At 30.5% G+C, this 21,103-nt stretch overlaps 1 protein-coding gene across 3 annotated transcripts in view; it reads right to left on the bottom strand.

Annotated features, from left to right (window-relative positions):
• Positions 1-14,315, bottom strand: part of LOC107439118 (glucose dehydrogenase [FAD, quinone]) — a 67,509-nt gene extending 53,194 nt beyond the window's left edge. The window contains exon 1 of one of the 3 annotated variants that reach the window (XM_087160927.1): positions 14,166-14,315. In XM_087160927.1, coding sequence (XP_087017053.1) covers positions 14,166-14,217 — 52 coding nt within the window. In that variant the 5' untranslated portion in view covers positions 14,218-14,315. Of the gene's footprint in view, positions 1-8,612; positions 8,738-13,569; positions 13,794-14,165 lie in introns of those variants that run through there. The other 2 variants (XM_087160928.1, XM_087160932.1) reach the window with 2 other exon arrangements.
• Positions 14,316-21,103: the final 6,788 nt, after the last annotated feature.

Genomic DNA, 21,103 nt, shown 5'->3' with positions numbered 1-21,103 from the left:
ATATTCCAATGCTTGAAGTATTATGATTCAGAAAAGTATGGAATAAAAATTCGGTACTTACGTATTAACGCCACCGCCGCTACAGATTTGGCGGTTTTTAAGTGCCGCCAATCTACATTTAAAATTTTTGTGAAATTCATAAAATAAAACACTTTATTTAAAATCAAAATAGTCAATCGGATTTCGGAGGAAAATGAGCCGATATAGAGTTTAGCATAGATTCAAAACAATCATATCGCCATTTGAACTCTGATAAATAAGATTCCAAATGAAATAACATTTCCAAAACGTACGTTTACCAAGATAAAGTTGCATGTTGTGGGAATTAGTACATTTTCGTTTTTTCGGTAAAATATTTCCCTCCTGAAAAAATAAAATTGCATCTTGTTTTGTTTTTGGCAAATCCCAAAGACGAATTTTCGTAGCACTAAAAATGGCGACAAAAAAGAATTGTTTTTTTGTTTTTGTTTCGTCAGCATTCTTTATTTTACATTTCTTAGTTTCTAAATAATGATTTTTATTGAAACTTGAAATTTTTTGATAAAAATTGTTGTCAAAAAACTTAGTTTGCAAAATTAAATTTCATAAAATTATGAGGCTTATGTATACTTTTTGTTCATTTTAATTTTTGAAGTAATATGATTCTTAAAACTATAGAATGTGAAGTTTAAATGGGCCTTTCATGTTATATCATTAAATTTAGTAATACTATTTCTCGGGCATTAGGTTTTAACTCTTATAAGAATATACATATTTTTTTTTCTGTTAATGTACAAATATTTTTCCGATGTGTTTTGGATATTTCTTCTCTAATAAAAAGAGATACCATTTTGTTTTCGGTTGTACAAGAAAGAATACCAAGCATTTTTCTTTTTTAAATTTAATAAGCCACATTAAAGAAGGAACGTTGCAATGCTACACGCTACATTAACGACGTCTCCAGAGTAACTGAATGACGGTTTATATGGGTCATTCTCACGAAAACTGTCATTTTTCAGTTCATAAAATCCCAAAAAAGTAAAATGAATAAAAAGCTCTGAAACTTTTTATATTAATAGAAATATGTAATGACATTATAAAGAAAGTATATATCCTATAAATTATACTTAATATTTAAATTAATTAATTTTTTAAATAATTAATTTATAATTAATTAATTTATAATAATTAATAATTAATTAATTAATTTAATAAATAAATTAATTAATTTAATAAATTAATTTATTAATTTTTTAATTTATTTTTCAAATTAATTAATAAGTAAATTAATTATTTTCGCTATTTAAAAAGTGAGGGAATGACACTAATAGTGAGGGAATGATATTTTATTTTAATACATGTTTTTATCTAAGTTACATCTACCTAAAGTTTGAAAATGATAACATACTAAGTATATCTAATATTTATTATAATTTAGTCTTATATATTTAATAGTTTTTACAGGTTTGGGAAATAAAATTGGCTGGCACGATTGAACAAAAAAAAATTTAATAATATACTCATCTTGAATCATTCCCTCACTTTATACACAAGTGAGGGAATGACGAATTCAATAAAATTTGAAAATAACAGTTAGGCCTAATGAATTTCTGAAGTCAATCACATACAATTATATTCATACAAGAAAGCAGCATATAATTATCCACTTTCTCGATGAAGTTGTATTTTATTTTACTCTAAAAAATGACATGAGAGAATGACAAATGTAAAAAATTTTACCTGGTTTGATTCATTCAAATGTATTCCACAGCAAAGCTTCTTTAAGTTGAAGATGGAAACATACTGCAATTTTGTTCTATGATGCCAGTTGTTAACTTCTGAAGTTTTTATTAAAATATTTTTATTCTAAGAAGATTGCAGGTCATACAAACATTGTTGTGAGGGAATGACGCGAAACACTGGGGACAAAGTTTAAAATAGTGCTGTGTTAATATTTTTATCAGAAATTAAATTTAAAATTGATTTTCTGAATTCTATATTTTAGTATTCTGAAATAAAAAACACGAATTTGTAAAAAAAAAATTTGTATCTTAGAAAAAATTTTTTTCTTTTTTTAAATCAGCAGTGGGGACAAGTGAGGGAATGACATATTGGTATATTTTAATTACCTAAAATAAATAAAAAATAAAAATTGATAATTTTATTTTTATTCTTTTGTTAGCTTGCATTCTGAAGGACACTTTCCCTGAATTTTTTTTCTTCGTAAGCTGTAAAACAAACATAAAATATACTGGGGACATGAAAATGACTGTTTTTGTGAGAATGACCCATATAGAAATCGCAGGTATGCGTTTCATACAACAACGCCCCCTATAGTTCGTTGCGATCACGAATTGAAGGATTTGTTACGTCAAGCGCTCAGGTATCATAATTTTGATCTAGTTGCGCTTCTATGTCATTTTGATTTACGTTGCTAAGTTAACTTTCAAAAAATTCTATGGCAGGCAACAGCATTTTTATTTTCTTAGTTGTTTATTTTTATTTCTTTTAGAATTAGTTATTTTTTAGCGAAATGTTTTTCAACCTAACAGAATTCTTTGCCGACTGTTTTCTCTATGACTGAAGAAAATAAAGTAAATATTTAACTGTTGCGAAAAGAATCTTATTTAGTTGTACAAAGTACTTTAGCCAAAATTTGGGAGCCACGTAAGAGAATTATATATATTAGATCAGAAACACATCATTAAAAGGCAGAATGCTTTGGTGTTTTCAAAACAAAGCAAACATTGCCACCAGCGGAAAAGAAATACAGCCAAAATTTGGGAGCCACGTAAGAGAATTATATATAATAGATATTGAGTAATAATCAATATTTTTGTATGTTTTTATTGTTTTACCATCTAATTAAATAATGCAAAAAGAATAAACAAAAAAAAAGAATAGTTTAACTTGAAAAAATAGAAATTTAAAAAAACATGTTTTTCAGTTCTTTTCAAAATGTGTCGGGTAGCCCGGCCCAGTTACAAAAAAATATGTTTTTTGACTGTTTTTTCAGGTGTAAATGAAAGTGACCAATGTATTGACAATAGATAAACCTCATTTATCATTTTTATCACAAAATTATTTTATTTATTACATATTTATATACTTTTAGTGAATTCTATCATTTAATAACAATCATTTAATAACAATATTTGTTGTTAAAAATGCATATAACATTCAAATTTGAAGCAATAAAATAATAATCTTTGCAACCGTACATTTATCGACCAAATAAAATTGGGCGGTGATACCCGACATTCATGTGAGCGGGGCTACCCGAAATCCAATTTTTTTGTAAATTTGTAATTATTCGAAAAGTTTTTCACATATAAACTTCTTTCTTCGTGCAAATTAAACTTCAGACTACATACTTTAATGCTGTATGCATAGAAAAAATTATTTTTTTAGTATTAAAATGAAGTTTAATCGAAACATTCAACCAATTTTTCTTAATTTCATGACTACTGTATTCAACATATTTTCAAAACTATTGTTTACCATGTTACCAGCTGCATAAATACTTGAAACTTTGAAAATAATCTTTTTTAATATAACAATTAATGTCCGATGGCCCATTGATTTGAAAAAATATTCTATAGATATGAAATTGACTGTGGGCGGGGGTACCCGCTGGGCGGGGCTACCCGACTCTCCCCTACTTGAGGTTACGAAATAATAACTTAAGGTAGAGCATGGAACACATGGCGCTAATAAAAAATAACCTTTCCAAGTGTTGAAAATACACTTCAGGTTGATTTATAACAACCAGAAGTGTAAAATGGCACACCTTAGGTAGAAAAATATATACCTCTACAAGCATAAAATTAGATACCTGAGGTTGAAAAATAATTACCTGAGGTAGAACAAAATACATTTTGAGGTTGATTTTTATCAACCAGAAGTGTAAAAAGGCGCACCACAGGTTGATAAATATAAGCCTCTACAAGCATAAAATTAGATACCTGAGGTTGAAAAATAATTACCTGAGGTAGAACAAAATACACCTGAGGTTGATTTATAACAACCAGAAGTGTAAAACGACGCACCAATGGTTGATAAATATATACCTCTACAAGCGTAAAACTATATACCTGAAGTTGAAAAAACAATTACCTGAAGTCGAACAAAATACACCTGAAGTTGATTTATAATAACCTGAAGTGTAAAATGGCACACCTTGGGTTGCTGAATAAATACTTCCACAAGTGTAAAAAAATATACTTCAGGCTGATAAGTAATAACCTAAGGTTGAAAATGAAACACTTTAAAGTAGTAAATATCTACCTCTCCACAGATGTAAAATTAAACACCTCAGGTTGGAACATACATACCTCTGGAGGTACATTTAAGGTATATTTGAGGTTGATTTTCAGGTATTCATTTTCACCCTTTTCAACCTTAAAGACGTATTTAAATAACAACCTCCTTTATACCTTTCAAATATACCTCGTTTATACCTCATTTATACCTCGATTTTTTCATAAGGGTCTTGAATGTCACTGTTTGGTCGAAAGAAAAACTTGCGCATGCGCATTGTTCAGATTCAACATTTTAAAATAATTCTTACATAAGTTTAAAATTACTAAATAAATTCAAATAAAATCATAATAACACAAATATACCGTAACAGATCAATTTATTTGGACTAAAATGTATGAAAACAGACAACAAAATGACATAATCTGATGCCTGCTTGTTGACGTCACGAAACGTAAGACGCTGATTGGTGAAAAGAGAAAAAACTTTGATGGAAAGTAGAACATGCTCTACTATCGTCCAAGGACTTGGACCAAGTACTTGGATGATAGTTAACACGGTCCAAGCTCAAAGCAAAACAAGTTTCCATCAATATCAATCAATCTTTGTCCAAGAATTTGAATCGTCTAAACAGGCCTTAAAGGCCAGTCGACTTACTTCACTTTATTTTCGATAGCCTAGCCTTCATTCCAGTTCCGTCATTCTAGTTAACAATCTCCCACAATGAGCTACGATGAGGTTTCGAGTTGAGGAAACATTTTCGTCATATATTTGTTTGAGTTCGCGTTTCGTCTCAAATCATGTGATTTCCTGACAAAACGATTCTGATTTTTATTTAATGATTCTTAAGGATTGCAGAATAGCCAAAAAAGAAGGTTTTATTTTTGAAAGTGAAGTAACATCTGATAGAAAAACAAAATTCGCATTCCAGGTGCACAGAACTTCTGATCCCCTTTGCATGAATACAACTATAATATTTGAAACATTGTGTTAATGAAATATTTTACATTATTCTACTATTTGTTGATTAAAAAAAGTAAATCATTTGTACCGGGTGATAATCATTTGTACTTTTGAGCTTTGGCTAGCTTTTTTCTAGTTCCGATCACTGTCTAGCGGGTCCGAAAGGTCCTGCTTCGGCACAAATACACTCTTGGTCAGTATTTTCGGCATTAGTTGTTTGTAAATAGTGTCTATAGGCATGCACATGACTGTAATTCATTTATATTTTATCACTTAACCATTAAATTCATCGGACTTACATGAGTGGAATATTTTTTTAAAAGGTTGCCTCAAAAAACACTGTTTATGAAACCATCTGATGGTGAATATGTTACCGTGAATGAGCGAAATCAAGAGAAAGTCGACTTTCACCGATGAATGTCATTAATCTCATAATCGCTCTGGTGAATGTCCTAAATATTTGTTATAGCCTGATTTTATATTAATTTATTCGTTGATATTATTATATTGATTCGATATTTTAATATCGGCTGAGGATAAATTAGGAGAAAAATTAGTGTTCGCAGGAGTACCGGTTAAATGCATACTGGGCAGTGGCACTTAAAAAAACATTGTTCCAGAGCATACGGGGCAAATGTATACCGGGTAGTGGCACTTAACTAGACCTAGTACATCTTTCGGACATTTACCAAAGCAACAATGTGATAGTCAATTTCGGTCATTCATAGTAACAAATACATTGCAAGAACTTAAAGAAAGCATTTTTACAGCATTAGAACCTATTGACATTGTGAAATTCCTAAACATATGAAATGAGCTTGGTTACAATACGATGTAAATACATTTTAAGTATGGCTATATATTTAAGAAGCCTATTATTTTCTATAAAATAACTTATTTGAAAGAAATAATCAACTTAAATATACTTATATCGATAAATGTATTTTAAGTATGCTTAATATTTATATATAATACTAACACACACAGATATCTTATATATATATATATATATATATATATATATACACAGTCCAGTCACATTAATGTGACCACCACCTACCTTCGACGTCAACGTGAAATAACCAATCACAGAAGGCAGGTGGCAGCATATTACAGTAGAGTGTAGATAAAGGATGTCCTAGGGCATCGGAAAGCATTTCAAGCGTTGGCGTAATGTAAAAACGTAGCAATTTATCCGACGTCCAAAAGGGCATGATTATTGGCCTTCGGGCCAAGTGTGGAAGCATTTTGGAAACGGTTAATTTTGTGAACTGTTCGCGTGCCACCGTGGTGAAAGTATACCGTGCGTGGTAAAATGGCACTATCCAAAATTAGTAGCTTGGCACATGCGGTGCACCACGGGCTATAGATGACAGAGGCGTAGGAAAGCTACGGAGATGCGTTCGGGTGAATAGACGTGCAACTGTTTAGCAACTGACCGCCCAGATGAACCAAGGGCTACCAAGTGTGTATCCTCAACAACGGTTCAGCGAATGTTGCTGTGCTTGGGCCTCCGCTTCAGAAGCCTGGTTAATGCATCTATGCTAACTGCTGTTCATCGGTGACAAAGGCTGGAATTTGCATGCCAGTACCGCAACTGGACGTTCACATAGTGGTGACAGGTGACTTTTTCCAATGAATCACATTTTATGCTCCATCGAACAGATGGACGTTGGCGTACACGGCATGAAATGTCTGAAAGCAAACACCCTGCAACAATTGCCAGAAGGATCCAGGCTAGAGGAGGGAGCATTATGGTTTGGGGAATGTTTTCCTGGCATTCACTGGGTGCACTCATCATTGTGGAAGGAGCGATGGATCAGCACAAGTACGCATCTGCCCTTGCGGACCATGTCCACCCCTACATGCGAATGATTTTTCCTTAGAATGATGGCATCTACCAGCGGGATAAGGCGAGGTGTCATACAGCTCACAGTGTATGTGCGTGGTACGAAGAGCACAAGGGTGAGTTTACCGTACTTCCCTGGCCAGCAAAGTCACTGGATTTAAACCCAATTGAGAATCTGTGGGACCACCTCTGTCGGGTTGCTCGTACCACATATCCTCAACCGCGTAATCTAGCGCAGCTGGCTATGGCACTGGAGTCGGCATGGCTCAACATTCCAGTGAATACCTTCAGAAACCTAATGATTCTCTTCCTGCACGTCTCGCAGCGGTCCACTCTGCCAAAGGTGGTTATTCTGGCTTTTGTCAGGTGGTCACATTAATGTGACTGGACTGTGTATATATATATATATATATATATATATATATATATATATATATATATATATATATATATATATATATATATATATATATATATATATATATATATATATATATATATATACAGGGTGTCTCAGTTAAACGTTTCAGAACTCCTAAGAGGGGTAGAGTGCATCCTAACGACTCGAAATCATATAGCAATGCGGGGTCGGAAATGCTTTCCAGACGCGGTAGGCGTTGTAACAAAGTACCGAGCTTTCCAGTGCGTTGGCCTCCTCGGACACCCGATCCATCATGTCTTGATTTTTATTTCTGAGGTCATATGAAAACACTGGTTTATGACACCCCTGTTGACAATGCTGAGGAGCTGCTTGCAAGAATCGCAGTAGCTGCCGAAGAAATTCGAGATATGCCTGGAGTTATTGCAGAATGTTCGGATGTCCATGCGCCGGAGATGTGAGGTGTGCATTTTAGCCGGTGGCAGAAACTTCGAACACTAACTTTGACCCATGTACCTTATGCTTTTTTCAATGTATTATTAAAACGATTTTTCACTTACGGTCTCTTTTCTTTATGGTGCTTCTGTGTACATCACCGCTTCAGGAAAGCATTTTCGACCCCACATTGCACATTGCTATATGATTTCGAGTCGTCAGGATGCACCCTACCCCTCTTAGGAGTTCTGAAACGTTTAACTGAGACACTCTGTATATATATATATATATATATATATATATATATATATATATATTGAGAATAGCTGTATTAAATATATTTTAACCATTTTTAATGCTTAAATATAATATAGCATACCTGCCAACTTTTAATCCTTTCGAGGATCATTTTCCCCAGTGGTAGTAAGATGGAATTTAAATTACAATTTTAGGCAGAAGCATACACTGTATTTTGATAAAGTTTACGAAAGACTCTACCGCAGTACTACACATTTATATATATGCTTAATATTTTTAAAATTAGTAGTAGTGAAAAAGATTATAAATTAAGTTTATAAATGCAAGAAATATATAAAAAGCATACGTTTTACTACCACTTTAAAGATAGAAATAAAATTTTACGCCAAATGCGTAAAAGTTAACAGGTATGATATAGGTATACCAACATATTTAATAAACCTATAACTTTCTATAAATTAATTTATTTGAAAGAAATAATTGTCATACCAATTAAGAAGGAAACAATTCCGCAGAGAAAAAAGAGTTTCATGATTGTAAATATAGAAGTTGCACAATTACAAGAAATGAAACGATGAAAATTTGCGCAATTGAAGCTTATGTATGTTGATACGTTTTCGAGTGATAAACATCTGATTATTAGCGAATATGATTTATTCTTTTCGCTAAAGGACTACCAAAAAATAATAATTTTATTTAAATAAAATTCCTCACAATTTATACGTTTAGTCATTCTACATCGTTAAGTGACTTCATTTTTGTTTAGGTTAAGTCACTGAAAATTAGATACATTTACAACAATTTACTGTCATTCTATATCTACAATATCTTTTATCAAATTGTAAAACTCTTTACGTAATGATGAATAGTAAATATTTATATAAGACACTGGCAAATGTTGGCATTCAGTCTGCAATAACAATGAAAGTTTAAAAAATTATATTTCTTAAATATCATGTCTCATTCACGCTAGTCAATGTAAAGATTCAGCAAGCATTTATAATGAAAATTTAAGTGCAGGTGTTCATTCTTATTTACATCACAGTTAAACAAGAACTAAGGAACAAAGATGAATAAACATGTTTGTTAATTACCAATATTTCTCGCCTAATGTTGATCTTTATAAGCACTAATGTAAAAGTTGATTAAGAGATTCTGCTAAATATCACTATTTCTCATCAAACCTAATGTCAGCATTTAAAGTGCACTAATGATCAAAGTTAAATAAAAGCATATGCTAAATATTAATATTTCTCACTTAATTTTGATTTTTATAGGCACTGAGGGTAAAAGTTGATTAAAAGATTTCGTTAAATATCACTATTTCTCCTTAAACCTAACTCAGCATTTAAAATGCACTAATGGTCAAAGTTAATTAAAAACCTGTGCTAAATATTAATATTTTTCACTTACTGTTGATTTTTATAGGCACTGATGTTAAAAGCTGAATAAAAGATTTCGTTAATTATCACTATTTCTCATTTACACCACAGTAAATGAATTTTAGTGCACATTTAACAGGAACTATTGGAATAAGTTGAATAAAAAAGTTTGTTAAATATCAATATTTCTTGCTTAATGTTGATCTTCATAAGCACTAATGGTAAAAGTTAAATAAAAGATATCGTTAAATATTACTATTTCTCATGTACATCACACCTTATGTCAACACTTAAAATGCACTAGTGACCAAGGTTAAATAAAAACATGTGCTAAATATTAATATTTCTCACTTAATGTTAATTTTCATAGGCTGATATAGAACGTATCACCATAGACTTTATTGATGAAGTCAAGTGCCCAGAAATAACTAAAGATAAATATTTTGTAAACAACATGCTTACGGATAAAGATTATGCGCAAATGCAGCTGCAAATGTTGTTTGCTAAGAGATCCAAAGGATTTTTTTGTGCGGCTCATCCTAACTTCAAAATAATAGAGAAATTGCTGAGTTATGGGTAGAACGAGATGACGAACACTGTCAAAATTCAATGCAAATGGCACTTTTTCTTTGGAAAAACGCAATTTTTCTAAAGATTTACAAATATTGCCTTTCTAAATAAAAATAAAAAAACCATAGTATGTTTAAATCACACATCAATTTTCTAATAATTTATTTAAGTTGCCATATGCAATGGAACAGAATAAACGTTGTCAATTTTACTGTTTTACGTATTTGTTTTGAGCTTTTAATTTTAATGCAGAGATTTGTTACATTACTACACAACTTCGTAGGCTAGTCAATTTTAAGCGATATAACATTCTGGCCATTTTCAGACAACCTTTTTTTTTTAGTGCAAGAGAAATAGATTTTTTCTTTTAATCACTACAATACTAATAAAAGCCAACTTTTTTTTCAGTTTTGAAAAAAAAGATTATGATTTTAAAACTATGTTACTCTTTTTTATATATATATATATATATATATATATATATATATATATATATATATATATATATATATATATATATATATATATATATATATATATATATATATATATATATATATATATATATATATATATATATATATATATAAAAATTTGATACACCAGTAGCCGTCAAAGAAAACGGCAGTAACGTAACAAATCTTTACAGATTTTATTTATCGTAATTAAGTAGAAGTTAATCAAGAATTCTTAGCTTAATCATCATTATTTGTTGAGTCTCTGATTAAAATATATAATTCTTCTCTAAATTCCTCTCTTTATATGTTTATGCTTGTATTTAAAATGTACTATTAGAAGTTGTGAATATATTATTTAAGGAAGTAAAACTTACCTTTGTGTAACTTTGTGAATCATTTTGTTTCGCGTTACGTATCCCAATTTTGAATTTTTTAACATAATGTTACTATTCGAAAATTTTTTCACATTTTACGTATCGAAATTTGGCAACCACAATTCCGAAAGTGGTTACTCTTTTTTATTAATATGTTAGTCGGTGGCAACAATTTATAATTGCTAGTGCAGAGTAAGGCTCCTGTACTATGACTACCTAATGAGTATCTACCTATATGTAAATCAGGGGTTCTAGTCTAGAGTTCTACAAACTTGTAAGTAAATAAAAAACTAAGCTGCATTAATAGAAATACAGAGTTATAAACTAATGCAAAGAGCTCGTCGCACTCTTCGACAATCTAAATCTTTAAAAAAAAAATGATGATTATCAAAAATAATTTTTATGCAATATTCACCATTAATGCCTGCTGGAAGTAAACATTTTCAAATGTCAATGAGAACTAATGTTTAGAAAAAAAATTGACATACAATGCGCAAGAAAGAAAATGAACCAACCTGAATAACTTTTGATCTAATAATCGGATCCTCACGTTCTGGAACTCAATCTTAATGGTTCAAGGGGATGACCTCAGATGGGCTAATTAATTAGCGCAGACGATATTTTAAGTTACGAAATCAGACGCAAAAACGTACTTCTTAGGACCCTTTTTTTTTTTTTTTTTTGCCTAATTTGGATTTTTGGCCCCTTAAGTAAGTATAGGAGGTAGCTGCAATCTGGAAAGGAAATTATATGGTCCCAGTAGTTTAGTCAGAAGAGTGTTCAAAAATTTGGATCTCCTAATGTTAATTTTACCTTTCACTTACTCTGCCATATCTTAACAGCTTTTTAAGCTATAATCGAAAAGTTTTTGTACAAAATTGCAAGATTCGCTTAATCACATTTTTCCTACTATTATTAAATAAAATAATGAAAAATAAATATTTACTAAAAGTTATTTTTTAATGAAATTTTCTTTGTAAAAACGAATTTTTTAATTGTGTGTAAATTTTTTTTTAATTCGCTTAAAAAATTCACGAGATATGGCGAAATACACAAAAATAAAATTATCATTATGGGGATTCGAACTTTGATAGCTCTCCAGAACCAAACAATATAGACCACATTTCCCAGATTGTGGTTACCACCCCCTCCCCCCCATATTTTGGGAATCAGTAATCCGAATTCATCAAAAAAAAGTTTTCTTCAGAAAAAGTACGCTTTTATCTGTAACTTAACATATCGTCAGCATTAATTATCGGATTTTTCTTTTTTTCGAATTTCCGACCCAAAAAATTCTATTATTTTTTATTTTTTATTATTTCTGAAAATTAATATGTTTTATCCTAAATTCGAATATGCAAAATATTTATGTCCTCAAGCAGTGTTTCCTTATCCTATTGACGATCAAAATGAGCTGCATGTGGCGTAGAACAGAACTCTCAATCCATGGCGACAATTCGTATGCTTTCACGAATCACCATTAGCATATTAAGAATCTTAGAAAAAGGAAATACGTTAAATTCTGTCTTGAATTTTAAATAGATTAAAAACTTTTAAGTTAGGAAACGATATGGAACTGAAAACTGCACTGAACATAGCTCTAAAAAAAGCGCCATGAAAATTTTCAAAAATATATTTCACAATTAAATACAAAAAATACTAAAAAGAAGGAAAGCATGGTAGTACATTCCTATACAACTGAAAAGAGGGGTAGAGGGAAGGGATAAGACATGGAACCGTTCTTCTCCCTAGATGGCGTATTCGAGGGTTGCGATCGCGAATTGGTGAAATGTGTGATGTCCCATCCACTGATCTCCAGTTTTCCCTGCAATGCATCCGGAAAAAAAGTAATACAATGAGATAACATATTTATTAACTCTATTACTTTAAGGTGTTTAATATAAATATATGCATAAAATAATCATTAAAACTAGGTAAGAAGTATTTTGAAAAACAATTTTCATTTGATAAATCAGAACTATCATCTTCCGACTTAGAGATAATAAATTCACTGTCCTAGAACTTACTCTCTGAATACATCATAACTATTTTGACATTCAATGTTAAGACTAATGAAAATGAAATAACAGAAAGTACAAAATTATTTTTATTTCAATTCAATTATTTTATTTCAGTCTTATTGCAAAAATTGTGAAGAGGGACTTGTTTCAATACAGAAATAATCGCAGGCGAGAAAGTAGTGACGAATTCAATTTCCATAATGTAAATTTTCTTTTCGCCGCAAGGCATGCGACGCCAAGAATACCGGCACAAAAATTCGGAACGTATGATATGCGACGCCGACAGAGAAGGGGTTAGCCAGCATATTTGACGAACCATTCAAATTAGATCTTAGAACATGAAGATCCGATCATTAAATAAAAAATTATTCACGGTAGTCCATTTTTTCTTATGCGTGAGATTTTGGACTTTCACGGCAACAAATGATACATTTAAAACAGTAACATTTAAAACAGTAAGTCGCTTAACCTGATACATTTAAAACAGTAAGTCGCTTAAATTAAATTAATCATGTTTCTTGCTTTATTTAATCACCTATGAACAACATTCGATTGATTCAACGGATATACGTGACTCTGAAATCTTGTAATACTGAATTTGTGATTTTACAAATAAAAAAATTCTGAAAAATTAAGCTTACCAGCAAACGTTAGAGAAAAAGCAACAGTAATCAAAAACCCAATCCACCGCATCATTCTCTTTTTAAAAAAAGTTAACAATAATATATTAAGACATAGCTCTTAGTTTTACATTGCGTCACTATCCGATCATTGCGGCTAATTTAATTGTTACGTAGTATGTTCTACACACGTAGTGCTGGAACAGTTAGATACATCGGTCATAACAGAAAGAAGAAAAAAACTCAATAACTCGTGCTTTTTTATCTTGTAATATAAATCAATTGTAAGCTGTTTCAATACTATAATTGCTCAAAATAAACCTCTGTGCACAAAACTGCCATAAAAAAGCTCAGCTCTTAGTGAAAAAATAATTCATTTTAAGTTGGTTGTCAACTATTTGCGATTCTATCTGCTCTGCAAGCATAAATCTTCGTTTAATACGATTATCACCCCGACTCCCTTATTTCTTTACCGATAAATATCCAATCTAACTAATGAAAACCTGATTACTAGCCCATAAGACAAGTGAAATATCGAAAAATATTCGATTTGCAGGAAGATTTTTTGACATTTATTAAAAATAAGATTCAAAACTGAAAAGAAAAATAAAACTTACCAGAAAGCAGAAGCATGAACACAACTGCTAAAATAACAGCAATCCAGCGCATATTTCTTTTTTAATAAAGTGGAGGAATATATATTAACAGGACAGAACTCTTCAGTTTTATACAAGTTACGATCTCTCCATTTTAATCAGTTCGTTATGCAACATCATCTTAGGTAAACAATAGCATTTGTCGATTCAGAAACCAATCAGGATCGACACACACGCGTGACGTCGCTTACAGGTATCGAATTAAATCTGATTTAAATCACAAGATTTTGCATATCACTTTACTTCATCTCGTGTTGCAAGCTAATAACAACATAATTGTATTTTGGTAAAAATGAATTTATCTTTACCAGCCATCATTAAAAAGAAAATTTGGGATGCAAATCAAGTGCTCCACAAACATAATTTTATTTAACAACTTTGAACAAAAACAACTATGATATTCATCATACAATCCAACATAAAAACAACTTTGTTATTCGCGATCGCAACAAACTATGGGGGGGGGGGGCGTTGTTGTATGAGACGAATTTCTACGATTTTCATAAGAATAGTCATTCAGTTGCTCTGGAAATGTCTTAAGTGAAGCAGTGTAACGTTCCTTCTTTATTGTGGCTTATTAAATTTAAAAAAGAAAAATGTTTGATATTCTTTCTTATGCAAGCGAAAACAAAATGGTATCTCTTTTTTTTTAGAGAAGAAAGATCCGTAAAACATCGGGAAAATATTTATAAATAAACTGAAAAAAATATGTATCTTCTTATTAGAGTTAAAACCTAATGCCTGAGAAATAGTTGTACTAAATTTAATAATATAACATGAAAGGCCTATTTAAACTTTACATTCCATAGTTTTGAGAATCATATTACTTCAAACATTAAAATATGCAAAAAGTATACATAAGCTCATAATTTTATATAATTTAATTTTGCAAAAAATGCTTTTTGACAAAAATTTTTATCAAAAAAAATTTTAAGTTTCAATGAAAATCATTATTTAGAAACTGAAGAACGTAAAATAAAGAATGCTTACGAAACAAGAAAAATAAAATAAAAAAAAACGATTGTAAAAATTCCTCACATTACAATAAAAAAATTTTCATGTTTCTTTTTATTCATAATCCGACGTAGAAAATAAGAAGAAAAATTATTCACAAGTAAAATTTTTTATTATAAAAATCATAACACTTACCTGCTTTATAAATCAGGAGAATTCCAAAATGATATGTTCTTCATTTGAAAACTTAATTTGCAAGATCTCGATATGAATTTCAGTGTGTAACTCCATGACATGAAACTTTATCTTGGTAAACGTACGTTTTGGAAATGTTCTTTCATTTGGAATCTTATTTATTCGAGTTCATATGGCGACAGCATCAGGTGAAAGAAAATAAAGACTGTTTTGAATCTATGTTAAACTCTATATCGGCCCATTTTCCACCGAAATCTGATTGACTACTTTGGTTTTAAATAAAGTATTTTATTTTATGATTTGTCACAAAAATTTTAGGTGTAGATTGGCGGCACTTAAAAACCACCAAATCTGTAGCTGTGGTGGCGTTACCGAATTTTTATTCCATGCTTTTCTGAATCATATTACTTCAAACATTGGAATATGCAAGAAGTATACATAAACACATAATGTTATACCATTTAATTTTTCAAAAAAGTATTTTGACAATTTTCATCAAAAAATTATAACTAAAAAACGTAAAATAAAGAATTCTTAGGATAAAAAAACGATTTTAAAAATTCCCCATATTGAAATAAAAACTTTCATATTGTTTCTTTTTTTTTAATTCTTATAGTTCCTAATCAGACGTAAAAAACCATTCTGTAGAGAACTATCATCAAATAAAATAAAAAAATTATTTACAAGCAAATTTTTTATTATAAAAATCATAACACTCACCTGTTTTATAAATCAGCAGAATTCCAAAATGAAATGTTTTTCGTTTGAAAATTTTATTTTCAAATAATATACAGATAGATTATCCCTTCATTACTTCTAGATAAAATACCATACAGCGAATTATATAGATACAGAAATATATACTTTACTATAAAGAAGAATATTCTATAACTATTACAGTTTTCTGTACGTTCTGAATTCACAATTATTCAATGGAATGATGAAAGCAATGTTGACTTCCCTTTAATTTATAATGAATTTAAGACAGAAAAAATTTATTTTACCTTAATACATACATCTGTAACAGTACAGAAATTATCGGTTGCAAGTTTGTTGATAATAGAAAGGTAAAAAGTATTTAGAAATTTCTTCAAATGTTGGGCGCGTTCTATTTCTGAAAGATTTACCAATGTTTTGGAGAGTTTTTTCAAGTTCCTCTACCACTTCCTCAGGGAAATTTTGCTTATTTGCTGGTAAGAAAATGGCGTCAGATTTGTCAATGAATATGATAGAACAAAATGCCTACAAATTTTGACTTTGAAAAAAAATTGACTATAAAATTAGGGAAGAACCGTTTTTTCTGCTCATCAATATTTCCTCACAAGCATTCCCGTCGTCTACAACGCTGTACTTTTCTTTGTCCTTAACTACTCGTGGACAGAAAATGTTTCCCCCGGCACGGCCTATCTTCAATGTGTAATAACTCTCGGGGAAAAACCGAACTCCCATGCTGATGTAGCAATACTTAGTATTCCACAAAATGCAACAAATAGCAATCCAATACCGTCTTCACCCTTAATCTTTTAGTTGTGCAAAAGTTTTTGTACAACATTTAATGTTAACTTCGTTTTTACAAAAATGCTATCAGAAATTATATTTTTGTAAAATGAAAGAAATTAAAATGAATACAAATGCTCTCCTTTTAGAAGAATTTCAGCTTTTGTTTAACCTACTGGCGATATGGAACAAACAAAAGGGCAAAATTGATAGAAAATTTCCCCCTATAAACTATTTCCCGCTATAAAACATAAAATCATAATGGTCTGATACCGTTTTCCATTGTTGTCGGCGCATTTTTATTGGCCGGAAAATCACGTGGTAGGACCCAGTTTTCCCCCCACATTCCCACGTTGTCATCAGCAAAAAATTAACAAAAGTCGTAAAGGTATTGTTTTCCTTTAAATATTTTTGTATCCCTAATTTAAAGTTATTTTTCAGCAGTGGCGTAGCGAGGGGTGGGCAAGGGGGGGCATCATGCCCCCGGCACGGGCGCTACTCACAAAGGGGCGCCAAATGGTCCGCAAAACAAAAAATTGCTGAATAATTTTTTTTTATTATAATTGATTTCTGGAAAATATATTTTAACTTAGTGCCAGTGTAATATAATAAATGTCAATTCATAAATATTATTCATAATAATTAATATTTAATTCATATTAAATATTATATTAAATTCATATTCATATTAAATATATTTCAATATTTAATTCACGTCCTTGTCATCGAGCTCTGCTTAGAATAAAAATGAAATGTTAATAAATATTAAATGTTATATATAAGTTTAATGTCAGCAAATTCATATTCATATTAAATATATTTCAATATTTAATTCACGTCCTTGTCATCGAGCTCTGCTTAGAATAAAAATGAAATGTTAATAAATGTTATATATAAGTTTAATGTCAGCATAAATTATATTGCATATTTCACTATGTTACTACCTTTCAAGTTCAAGGCATTCTTGGTAAGTAATAAATCAAATAAGATTGCTTACTACATCTACTCGACGATTCTATTATTAAGTGAATAGAGTATGAAAAAATTTGTTGTTCTGTTCTCATATTTGTCACCACAGATTCAAAATCAATTCATTCATCTTCTGGCATCTACAGTTCGAAATCAGCCAATAAACGATATCAAAAGTAATAAATATTATGGACTTTTGTTTGACTCAACTCCTGATATCTCTCATCGAGAACAAATGTCCCAAGTCGCTAGGTATGTAGATGCTGATTTTATCAATAAAAAAGTTTCCATCAAAGAATCTTTTTTGAGTTTTATTGAAATACATGCTAAAGATGCAGCCTCGATCGAAAATACAATTTTAGAGAAATTAAATTACGATGAAATTTCATTAACAAACTGCAGATCACAATGTTACGATAATGCTACCGTGATGGCAGGTCACACATCTGAAACGCGATGAAGCGCCAGAATACAAGCGGTTATCGTTATCATCTATGAGCTAGAGAAAATAAAAGAACTAATAGAAAAATTAGCAGAGCACACTACCACTACAAGTGACAACAGAAGTGAAGCTACAATTCTGTTGCAAAATATACTAACCTTTAGTTCATTTCTGGTATGAAATCTTAAGAAGGATTGATCGTGTGCAGCTCAGATTACAAGATCCTAGAATGAATTTTAAAGAAGTGTTCCATGATCTTGAATCATTAGAGACTGAACTAGCCGAAATTTGAGACAAGCTCTGTAAAGAGGCAATAGAAAAAGCAGTCTCTTTGTGAAAAATGGGATATGGATACAATACGTGCCTGGAGAATTGGCTATGGTGGTCTTTCCGCAGAAAGTGAAATTTCTCGCGCTATGAAAAGCACTCTTGATTGTCTCCAACAAGAAATGTGTACACGATTAAATGACCTTAATTTCAAATTGGATTTCTACTGGACGTTGAAAATTTATTAAACAAGGATAATGTTGATAACGACCTTGAAAAAAATTTGTAAAAATCTGGGTGAATTTTATAATACAGATTTCAATGTAATCGAACTTATTATCAAAATATGTGACAGCAAAATGTTACTCCGCAGTAGAAAAGAAATTAAACCTAAAACTCCATTAGAATTTCTTACTTTTATAATCAATCTCGAATGGAGAATATGTTTCTCCAAATCTGAGAGCGGCATTTCAAATACTCCTGACTATCTCAGTATCAATTGCTAGCTGCGAACGTTCATTCAGCAAATTAAAATTAATTTTGACGGATCGCCTAAGTGACCTAGCATTTTTAAGTGTGGAAAGAGAAAAAGTTTAAATGATCAATTTTGATGATATTATTGATACATTTGCTTCATCAAAAGCACGGAAAATTTAGACATAGTAATTAGTTTTATTAATGTATTATAATCATATGATCATTAAATATATGTATCTCCTTAGAGATAATAAATATTTATTCTTTTAAAACTGCGTGTTTTTAAAATATTTCTTTATAAATATGAAAAATAAATAATAGGTATCTTTTGAACTAATTCTAGATGATCATATACATTTCAAAATCTAGTCTTGTTCTCTCAACTAAATTTTTTGTCTCAAATTTAAAACCTAGCTAGAGTCTATGACTTTATTTATTTTAATTTATTTATTTATTAATTTGCGAGTATATTTTACATATAAGATTATGTGGTTTTCGAATGGGGGGGGGGGGGCGCTAAAAGGATATTGTGCCCCGGGCGCGAGTTAAGCTCGCTACGCCACTGTTTTCAAGTACTGCTATTATTAGCGAAAATTTTAAATTATGGTTGAGAACTCATCAAATTTGTTTGAACAATATAATGCATTAATATAAATGTTATTTAAAAAAATCAATTCTGTTCACCAAGAGATCTAAATATTTATAATACTAATAGATAATAATATTTGGACGTGGGAATTTGAGGCGCAAGAGCGTAAGTAAACAGAATTCCTTTTAGTACATAGATGTTAAGTGAATATTTTTAACTTCAGTAGAAAAACTGTTTTCTGCCAAGAAAAAACAATTATTGCGAAGCAATCATTGGGGTTGGTGAGCGGTAGCGAACCCCTAGTAATAACATAAAAAAACCGGTTTCATATATATTGAGAAAACTTCACATTAAAATACGACTTTTTACGTGCAGAACAGTCATTGGGTTAAATTAATGGGAATTTTAGCTTGCGTTTTTCATAGGAATCACAGTTTTACCGATTTTATGCAGACAAATTATGCAAATATAAAATAATTTTTTTTTACATTCTCTTAAATGTTAACTTATTACTTAATTTCCTATAAATATTCACTAAAAAGTGTTGTTGGTAATATATTTTTGTGACATATAACAATTGAAAATGAATGCAAGAAGAAAAAAAACATTTTAGTACAAACACTTTTATTGCAAGAGCTTGTACAAAGAAGGCCGATTGATGTACAAAACCAATGCATACATTAGGCATCCACTCTCTCTCATTTACACGATGAACACACATACACATCATGATAATCAATGGTTGTACAATACATTGGCCATATACGGAGGTACAGTGTCTGGCTACAGGAACTTCAATATATTTTCTTTTTTTAGTGCTTTACAATATTACACCAGGAGCAATTCATAACCAATGGAGGATTTAAAAACATATTAGATTTTTTTTTCTTAATCAAAAACAACAAGTGAGAATTAAACTTTTAAAAACAAAACCAAAAATCTAACTACAAAATAATCACATTTGATACAAAAGAATGTAACAAAAAAAAAAGTTTTTTTTTTCTTTCTTCTTTACAACATGACTCGCAGGTCACACCAGAGAACAAATAAATAAAAAAACAACCATCCATTGTTGACAAATTTGACTTCCTGGAAACAAAAAATTTAAATGCTAGGTGTGGTCACCTGCCCTGCATGCCATCTGTGTTTAAATTTCTGCTTCTGTTGGCAACTAGGATCAGATTTTGGGAGAACCATAGGAGAGTGCTTTTGAAGATCTTTTCTAACAGCAAAGTGTATTTTACACTATTTATAGATTACATGTATGAAATATGTCAAGAAATAATGAACCAAAACAAAAAAAAAGGAAGAAAAAAACTTAGTAATAAAATAATATCTAGAGTAATGAGCGGAACCGTAGAACTATAGTGAAATATTAGCATTTTATAAACATTGTGACAACGATATTTTAAAACTTATTCCCACGATTTATCGTAAATACTATCGACCTTTTAACAATAAATACGCTAATATCGCGATTATCATAATTATGGAATATCTCGAGTATTG

The sequence above is a fragment of the Parasteatoda tepidariorum genome, chromosome 1, assembly GCF_982258835.1.
Source record: "Parasteatoda tepidariorum strain Cologne lab strain chromosome 1, Ptep-v5.0, whole genome shotgun sequence".
NCBI lineage: Eukaryota > Metazoa > Arthropoda > Arachnida > Araneae > Theridiidae > Parasteatoda > Parasteatoda tepidariorum.
This window is presented reverse-complemented; position numbering and strand designations above follow the sequence as displayed.